At 37.2% G+C, this 10,399-nt stretch overlaps 1 protein-coding gene across 1 annotated transcript in view; it reads left to right on the forward strand.

The window, feature by feature from the left end:
- The window catches only part of csmd3b (CUB and Sushi multiple domains 3b), a gene marked incomplete in the record, with an annotated part of 423,353 nt that overhangs the window by 345,714 nt on the left and 67,240 nt on the right, over positions 1 to 10,399 (forward strand). Inside the window, 8 exon segments of the mRNA XM_024295326.2 lie at positions 3,273 to 3,386; positions 3,474 to 3,569; positions 5,911 to 6,114; positions 6,211 to 6,335; positions 7,381 to 7,477; positions 9,491 to 9,595; positions 9,678 to 9,796; positions 10,199 to 10,268. Coding sequence (XP_024151094.1) covers positions 3,273 to 3,386; positions 3,474 to 3,569; positions 5,911 to 6,114; positions 6,211 to 6,335; positions 7,381 to 7,477; positions 9,491 to 9,595; positions 9,678 to 9,796; positions 10,199 to 10,268 — 930 coding nt within the window.

Below are 10,399 nucleotides of genomic sequence, written 5' to 3' on the forward strand. Positions count from 1 at the left end.
GCAACAAACCCAAGTCTATAATAAAATTCAAGCTTTTCCTTCAGTTATATATTTGCAAAAATTTCGTGATCTGTTTTGTTTTTATAAAGCTCTTTTGTGTGTGTTACGTTTACATAGTTTATCATTTTGCCAAACATTTTTTTGTAGCCATTTATAGGCCTCAACTACTGTATATATATTTTTATGCATCCTTTTAAAAAGTCAAATGTCATTTTTATTTCCTTTCATACATTTAAAAAAAATGTACCATTTGACAAAAAATTAAGAAACTTTTACTATTGTTGATTTTTTTGTTGCTTTTTTGAAAACCAACAAATACATGAATTTTTATATTAAATTTGAAGTAAAATAAATATTTAGAACATAAAAAATTACTTCAATTCATCCTACACTCATCTAATATAATTTGAATTTATCTGATTTCCTCCTGTCTGATCTAATCTAATTTTAAAATGATTTTTTTTATTGAGCTGGATGGGAATATATGTATATGTAAGTGATATATGATCTGAAAATCTCTACAGCTACCAGCCCTGTACGCATAGAGTTTGAAACACAATCTGTGGCTATCAAGCACTGCAGGATGATGTCTCTATAGAGGACACCAACTCATGCAAGTCATGTGACAAGATGGCAGCTCCATGGAGACCAAGGCTTTATTTTTTTGCTGTCTGATGTGTGAAGCTCAAAAAGCCAAATGAACCGTGAAACATTTTCAATCACCTGATATGTTCAGTGGATTGATGCAAACACTGCTGGACAGTTTAGGGCCCAGATGGCTTGATGAGTCTCCTGGGTGAATTTAAGTAGAATTTAGAGGCATAAATGAGCCGTGTGGTAAACACAGGGAGTTGTGCAGTTGTGCTGTACTCCTATTTGTGACTTTAAACATAAATATCTGTTGTTTTTGTATGAAAAAAGTACCAACTAAAGCTATCTCATATCTAATATCATAGAATTGTATTTGAGCTTCTGCTTTGAAATATTTTCAGCCATGAGCTCCTCATCTACCAGCATCACATTTCAATCTTACAGCAAGAGATGAAAACTTTAATTGGGTCTTTTAAATCTAGCCATGCGTGGCACTTTTTATATTTCAGCAAAATCTTGCCACTCTGTATTCACCTGGCACTTTGCAATTATCTTTATATACTCACAGCAACTAATAAGATCCAACTAGACGACGCTGTACATATGAAGATGTACCGCTCCACAGATCTAAATCTACTGGAAACCCACGTTTGCGTTCCGTCCCTATATGACTTGTCTTTAATCTAACGTGGAAAAGGATACTTCATGAATGCAGAGAGGAAATCTGTGGCTTTAAAAGAAATCCACAGAGAGAGACAATCTTGTGCAAAGTGGCCACTGACCTTCTTAGAGCCAAATACCCTTGCCATTGTTCAGATTTAATCCCTTACAAGTCAGCCTTTGGGGCTGAAGTGGGTGTGAGGAAGAGATTGAGACAGGGATATGTGTGTATATGTGGGAGTGTAAAAGGAGAAAATAGCAAGTATGGAAGTTTTGTTTTATGAAGATCATGTTTATTGTTTCTAAAGATAATTAGTACTGGATGTGGATTTCTTGAATGCACTTTTAGCATTTGGCGTTTATACAGGTGTGTGACTACCTGATACTGACGCATGTACTTACAGTTGGAAGAGGCTTGGTGCGAAATGTCAAAGTAGTGCAAATCTTGCGAATCTCACTCCAGATTTTTTCTTTTGCGGTATATGAAAGGCTTGATGTCATATAATTCCAGCGGACACAAAGCACAAATATTAATTTCTTTCCTCCATGATTGAGTTTTCAAACAGTTGGCAATTCATGGATGAAAAAAACACTACCCAGTAGTCACTACCAAAGCCAAGTACCAAATTCAACTGGTTTAACATTCACCGCATGCTCAGTTCCTGTGCATTTTGTAGGTAGAACCAATAATTGACTTAATAACTTTGGTAGCAACACGAGAACACAAGAGTATTAAACATGGAAGCCCAATATAGACTTTGGTAACATTTTATAATAAGGTACCCTTTATTACTGTTGGCTAAGCATTATAACTTTATTAACTTTTAAATAATGTGTTAACAGACACTTTTATGCATTAGTTTGCATAACTAAACCTTTTATTATTTAGTTCACTGCTAATTAATACATTAGGTAATACACTATTTATTTATTTGTTAAATAATGCTTTATTATGCATTAACTAACATTAATAAAGGGCACTTTTACCTTTATTTGCATTACTAAGCCTATTAATAATGAGTTGACTGCTAATTATTGTATTAGGTAGTCCACTAATGTTTAATTGTTAAATAATGCTTAATTATGCTTTAACTAACATTAATAAAGGGCACTTCTACCAATATTTGCATTACTGAGCCTATTATTGATTAGTTAACTGCTAATTAATGCATTAGGTAATACACTGATTATTTACTTGTTAAATAATGCTTTATTATGCATTAACTAATGCTAATAAGGGGTACTTCTACCTTTATTACCAAATTTTCACTAAAAGCAGTCTCTTGAATGTACATCTCAGCGTGAACATAGCATTAAATGTTAACCTTACAGCTACAGATCTGCACAGATTGAATGAATAGATGGATTTAATGGTTGCTTTAATGATGTTTTGCTTCATTAAAACTAGACCAAAAAAAAGAAAAAATATCAGGCAGGTACTACTGGGTTTAATTCCCATATACTTTAGGAGTCGTGGGTGGGGTAATTAAAACAGCATCGTTTAATTAATGGCCACCCTCCAGTCCAAATCTTTCTGATATTTTTTGTCATGTTTTTCACAATTTATGACATATTTTCCTTGACTAATTAAAAACACTTTTGTATTTTCTTTTTACCTATTCCAATGCAGTTCCAAAGCCATGAAAATGTATTTTTACCCAGACATATGTTCTGAAATCTCATAAAGTTTATGCTTGCATTAGCACTTGACACCAGCTGACAGCACTGATATTCTGCACCCATTTGATGGCTGGGTAATGGGGAGTGCCTAGAACATGATGAAGATAAAGTGATGTTTTGATTATTAAGCGTGCTGATATGTAATTTTCTGCCAATAGTTGGCTTCAAATCGAAGTTGACACTTGAGCTTAATAACATTTAAATGAGCTTTTACAGGTTAATTTTATCATTGGAAGGTCAGGCATAAATAGTGGCGTAGAATGATAATTTGTCAGCATTCAATAGTGGGGAAATGATCACTTGATCTGACTGTTTCCTTTCTTTTCTATGTTTGCCTTTAGTTCTCTTTGGCCAGTTTGTGTTGTTCCAGACATCTCTTAATGATGTGGTGGAAATATATGATGGACCCACCCAGCAGAACACATTGCTGTCTTCTCTCTCTGGTTCCCACTCTGGTAAAGATCAAATGACTGACTTCACCTATTAAGAAGAAAGCCCAGCCCTAAACCTTTTAAATGTGTTCTTTTTGACTTTGTTTTTAGGTGAATCTCTTCCTCTGAGTTCAGGAAACCAGATTACCATCAAGTTTACTACAGTAGGACCTGAAACCTCAAAAGGATTTCATTTTGTCTACCAAGGTATTTTTTTACTTTTCTAATATCCGTGTTTTGGAAAGACTCACATGAGTTTGTAATTTGTATGTTTCATAAAAAAAATGTATTAAAATGACAACATGTGTTTGTATCATACAGTTTATGGTACAGGTCAACCCTCCGTATGGGTACATTTGACTAAGGCCTTAAATAGGGGTGTTGGGGAAATCCATTTGGCGATATATTGCAGTATTTCATCTGGCGATACCTGTATCAATTTAAAATGCTGACAGAACAATATTTCATTCATTATTTGTGATTATTGTCCTTCAACGTCTTGCTTTTGTTTTCCATCTAAACATCCGACTGCTAGTTGGTTGCACAGCACACTGAGCCTCTTTGAGCGGCTCTACACCACGACCAAAACAACAACAAGATCTTGCGAGAACCAAATTGTGTTAAAAGCCTTGTGGTTTTTGTTGTTCTCAGACGTGTACTATTTAGTTTTTTCTTGGGATGGGTACTTAACCGAAACTCTGTCCCACATTGCGGCTTGTATAAGTATAAAGTTGGCAGTGCTTAATGTTGTGATCATTAAATAAAATGAATTTTAACATTGTTTTTAACAATAAAAGTGAAAAATGTGAAAAAATCTGGTACAGTTTTGGGATATATCACAATTCATTTTGTATTGTGACAGATGCATTGGGATTCGTATCATATTGCCAGGCTAAAAAAATTCCTTATTCGCCACAGTTTTGTGCAAACCTTTTGTACAGCTGAGTGGAAGAAATCACTGAAAAAAACTATATTGAATACTTTTCCAATGTTCATGTATCTGCACATTTTTGGTGTTCTAAACTGAAATCTACACACTGTTTTACAAATGAGGCTCCCATAGCTTCAAAATCACATTCATGAAACTTTCCCAGTGGGATGCAGATGAAGCTAAACTGCTCTGCATAAACTATGAACCTGTTAAGTTTTGGTCTTAATTGCATAGAAGTACTAATGCATTCAGCCATTTTGACATATAATGTACAGGCTGGGCTGTATACCAAGTTGTCTACCTTAACCTATCAGACATGGTGATGTACGTCTGTGATTTATATTTTAAAAACACTTCAGCTTCCTATGCTGTGACTTGAAAAAATAATTGTCCTGTTTTCTCAAGAGAATTGAGGTTTGATTTCAGGACAATCAGGGCTAAACAGATGCAGCACCACTAGCTGCTTCCTATTGTCTTTACTCAGCAGTGAACTTGAGGAGAACGACACAATCCATTATTCTCGTCTCTGGGGATTATACTGAATCTGTTAGTCACTTATAAAGACCATTTTTAACAATTTGCCCTTCATTTGAACATGTTTTAAAATAGTCTTTAATGTTGTTGTGTTTTTTTTTTTCAGTATAGGTGATCTTTTTAGCCTAATTATTCTATGTTTGGCATGTCTTTGTATGGATATAAACCTGTTTTTACTCTAGTTTATGCATTATTGATTAAAATAAATCATAATCTTGGCTGGGAACGGGTGATCTGAAAACTCAACTTGATTTAAACTAAAACTAAAAATTCATACATGTATCGGCGCTTAAGGGACTCTAACCTGAAAATGTCTGATGCAGAGGAAAATATTTATTTCCCACAAGAACGCAGCGGAGATGTTGGAGCTTGTCAGAGAGACACACAGACACTGGACGCATGTTCCGCGGTCAGAGTGCAGATTTCTGCTCGCCTCTGGGAAAAAAAAGATGTTAGATTTTACATGGCATAGATGGAAAAGGCCATTCAGGCTGTTATCACTGAAAAGTGCAAAAGAAAGCATCTGTGGTGGTGTGTGTGTGGAGCATCACTGCCCACAGTATGGATGACATGAACCTGACTTTAAATAACGTTGAAGCAGAGGAACATGTGTTGGAGGTTTTCAGAGGGACTAGAGGCCTGGACTGCAGAGAGTGGTTGGAGGTTTTAGCCTTATTTGGCATGACTCCCAGCATTCCAGTTTTAAAGGGAAAAAAATGGATGACTCATCATAAAAGAGAGACAGATAAAAGCAAGGACATGCAACCAAATAGCATGAACATTTATTGATCTATTTACAATAAAATGATACAAAAAATGTGACAATTTAAGTAGTTGGCTCCCAAATGGCCAATAACCACAATTATTGCCTTCAATGTATTTTTTTTAATTACTATCAATTTAAATAAATCATTTATTTTTGCTCCACTTTGTTTTTAATAGAGATCATGATTCAGTACCAAGAGAAAAATTGCCTTTTTTTGTCAATTACAAGAAATGTCTCATGTTGGACAAAACGATAATCCGTAAAACAATGTATTCTATAATTTAATTGAATTCCTGTGGTTTCTCTGTGGTCCTCAGCTGTACCACGGACCAGCTCCACGCAGTGCAGTTCAGTCCCAGAGCCCCGATTTGGCAAACGACTGGGAAATGACTTTGCAGTCGGTAACTTGGTGCAGTTCGAGTGCAACCCCGGTTACGTCCTGCACGGCTCCTCTGCCATCCGTTGTGAGAGCGTACCTGACAACCTGGCCCAGTGGAATGACACCCTACCGACATGTGTCGGTAAGTCCACTCCAAAACACTTTTTACACTTTAATTAAAAAAAAAGAATAATTAAATGCATAAAAATACATTTTTTTGCCATCTTTTTGCTTCTAGTTCCGTGCGGCGGAGTCTTGACCTCCCGACGTGGGACCATCCTATCACCGGGGTACCCAGAGCCGTATGACAACAACCAGAACTGCGTGTGGAAAATTTCTGTTCCAGAAGGGGCTGGAATACAGGTTGGAATCGTCACACTCTGCTTTCAGCCTGACCTATGTATCATTGGCTTAAAAGCTGAGCATGCAGGATCTTAGGAAGATTAGATATTATTAGTAGCATGAATGGATGGATGGTTTCTGAGAGAAGAGCCATCAGAGATAACTAGATAAGATCTAATCATGAAAGATAACGCCTGCTTGTCTGTAGGCTAAACTGCTCTCAGGGACAAAGACAAAGGCAAAGATGCCTCTTTTGCAAAGTGGATTCAGCACAAAATATCAGACAGAACTCCCCAGTATTTAGTTTCTGCTACTAATATCACAGAAAAATGAAGACGAGGAATCTGGTTTTACATGTTTTTTTTACTGTTCTGATCCCAAGGTTAGAATTTCAAACTAGTGATTGTGTACCTTTCACTGTTGTAATTTGAGGGACAATATTTCCAATGTAAACATGATCTGAAATTTTGAGGAAATTTGTCTAATATCTCACAATCACAACTAAAAATATCATCTGTTTCTCTTAAAAACCAGAACCTCTTTATAGTTTTCTTCAACTCACAAGCGGCGATGAGTTCATTGACTTTCCCAGCAAGCCAATGCTTCCAGGGAATTTAATTACAGTAACACCAATTAAGTTAAGAAGCACATTTGTTTGGAACGATACTTTAATATTTTAAACTACACTGCACTGAGGCTGGATTTATTGTAGCATGTCATTATATGTTGGTTTTGTGGCACGTGTAGAACAACGAGCCGAGCTTTCCAGTCTGCCATTTCCATGATGAGTGGTTTTATTCCTGGTGACCACAGAGCATATCCTGAAGTGTCCTCGGGCAACACATTAAACTTGGCATTGATGAATTCATCAGTGTGCCGAGACAAAGAAAACTAGAACACTCAAAACAAAGAATTGTTAATAAAAGCTGGTTGAATTGGAGGCAAGATCTTTTACCAAAAATACTTTAAGAAGCAAAGAAAACCTTTAATAATAATAATTTAAAACATAAAACTAGTAAGAATGAGTTTACACCCATTTACATTTCCTTTTTTGTATTATTTCCAGATACAAGTTGTGAGTTTTGCCACGGAGCATAACTGGGACTCGTTGGATTTCTACGATGGTGCTGACAGCCATGCACCAAGACTGGGAAGCTATTCTGGTATACACATTTTAAAAATGTATTTACAACAAAATGTTAAACCTAAAAACTTAGCTAATTTTCATGTCTTGCAAACTTTCAGTGATATTTAGAGCCAAGCTATGTTTTAGAATTGTTTAAGGGATTGGAAATACTAAGCAAATATTATGAAGTGCAGTTTTTGCCTATTTTTGATACAAGAAATGAACTATGAATGTAGGACCTGATATAGGCCAATGATTTTATCTAATAAAAATTTCATGAGCATTACTATTTGGTGTGCACTAGCTAGTGCTCTAGCTGGTGCACACCTGAAACTAACTTGTTTAAACCTGAATCTAAGTGGTGCACAACAGAAACTAAGAGTGGGCATCTGGAACTAACTGGTGCCCAACTGAAACATGCTGGTGCAGACCTGAAACTAACTTGTGTCAACCTGAATCTGAGTGGTGCACAACTGAAACTAGCTAGTGTGTATCTGAAACTAACTGGTGCACAACTGTGGCTACCTAGTGTGCATCTGAAACTAACTGGTGGACACCTGGAACTAAATGGTGCGCACATCAAACTGACTAGGGCACACCTGAAACTGACTAGAGAACACCTGGAACTAACTAGGGCACACCTGAAACTGACTAGAGAACACCTGTAACTAACTAGAGCACACCTGAAACTGACAAGAGAACACCTGAAACTGACTAGTCCACACCTGGAACTAACTAGTGCACATCAGATTCTAACTAGGGCACACCTGGAACTGACTAGAGCACACCTGGAACTAACTAGGGCACACCTGGAGCTGACTAGGGCACACCTGGAGCTGACTAGGGCACACCTGAAACTGACTAGGGCACACCTGGAACTGACTAGGGCACACCTGGAGCTGACTAGGGCACACCTGGAACTGACTAGGGCACACCTGAAACTGACTAGGGCACACCTGGAACTGACTAGGGCACACCTGGAACTAGTGCATTCCTAGAGCTCACTAGTATGCACCAGAAACAAATTAGTGCACAGCTGGAAGTAACTGGCATGCCCCTGGAACTAACTAGGGTACACATGGAACTATCTAGTGCACTCCTGAAACTAACAAGTATTCACCGAAAACTAACTGGTGTCCACCTGACTCTAAATGATGCACAATTGAAACTAACTTATGTGAACCTGAATCTAAGTGGTGCACAACTGAAACTAACTTGTGCACTCTGGAAATTAACTAGTTTGCATATTAAATTAACTGATGCACACCAGAAACTAACTAGTGTGCGTATGAAACTAACTGGTGCACTGCTGGGCCTAAATAGTGCACACCTGGTGTGCACCAGAAACTAGAAGTAATAGAAAAATAGTACTGGTTTCTTGTCAACACCAGAGACCATCGGTGTGCATTATCTGGTGAACACCAGAAATGATCTGGTACACACTAGAAACTAACAGAAACTAACTCTGGTCCTTTTTTTTCTTTCTACTTCTATGTTTTTTCTCTTCTATGGCTCAAATAAATACTTAAAACAATGAAACAGTGGGCACTGAAGCTATATTCTCTAAGCATGTATCATACTTTTTTGAATGGAATTGTAAAAATGAATATATTGAATACATTTTTGACAAAGGTCCGTAGACGATTGTTTGATGTGGATGTCATTCTTATGACCATCAGTTTAATCAAAAAGATGAACCCACACCCCTATTTCTTGTAAAACAAAGACAAAAAAAGTATTCCAACATCGAGCCAACTTTTTCCCCTGCTGCAGTTCCTCTTTTGTACTTCTCCTTTCCACACAGTAAGTAGGTCAAGTCAACATTTGAAAAGTGGCTTCAAATATCATAGATACCTCAAATGAAAGTAATTCCCTTTGCCCTTTTTTAACAATTCTCACTTGGAGAAGAAAAAAAAATGTAGGTTTTAGGAGATCTTTGTTACTTCCTGTGCTACAGATTACTCTTCTGATTTGTTCTAAAGGCTTAGTTTTTTTGGGGGGGTAAGAAGGGTCTTCATTCTCTGCTTCTGTCTGCTCCGTCTGTTCTCAGGCACCACTATCCCTCCTCTGCTGAATAGCACATCTAACAACCTTTATCTCAGCTTCAGCTCCGATATCAGTGTCTCAGCTGCTGGATTTCACCTGGAATATACAGGTACACGTTTGTACAGCTTTATCTACAGCTTTTGCACTAAATACAAAGACCAAAACATGTTTTATTTTTTTTTTTTAAACAGCTATTGGTCTTGAGTCATGCCCAGAACCACAGACTCCAAACTTTGGGATTAGACATGGAGACCGATTCATGGTGGGGGATGTTGTGCAGTTTTCATGTGAACAGGGATATTCCCTTCAGGTAAAACACCAGTTACTTCTCTTTGTTGATTTGTACGAACAACTAAAAGGAAATGAAACAAAGATCAGCCCTTCAAAAGAGCCTGCAATGTGCAATTCCCATCCAACTGAAATCAAACAGACCGCCAACGCTGCATTTGAAATCATTTCAATTTGCTCATTTTTTTAAATGTGCTACTATTCATTAGTCTTATCCTTTTGGTTGTTTCTCTGTCTGTAACCAAACTGTCAGATCAGATGTGGTTTGCACAAATCGTCAATATTAATTTTCGGCTAAATTTCTCAGTTTGAATGAAAGACAGATGTCTTTTATAATACATCATTTCCAACCAAGTGTTTTAAGAAAATAAGTCTGTAACTATTCATGTTTAATGTCTAATTATGGTTGCTTCCACACCTCCAGGGCAATGCCCACATCACCTGTATGCCCGGACCAGTCAGGAGATGGAACTACCCTGTCCCCTTGTGCATTGGTGCGTGCTCATTCCACGATGCTACATCCGTGCACACTGGATCTTAGAGAAACCAGTTACTAAAATTACTGAGCATTTTGTGGCACTACCACCAAATTTGGCATGGATGTACCTTTTGATCCATTCTCTTA

The sequence above is a fragment of the Oryzias melastigma genome, linkage group LG11 (assembly GCF_002922805.2).
Source record: "Oryzias melastigma strain HK-1 linkage group LG11, ASM292280v2, whole genome shotgun sequence".
Lineage (NCBI taxonomy): Eukaryota > Metazoa > Chordata > Actinopteri > Beloniformes > Adrianichthyidae > Oryzias > Oryzias melastigma.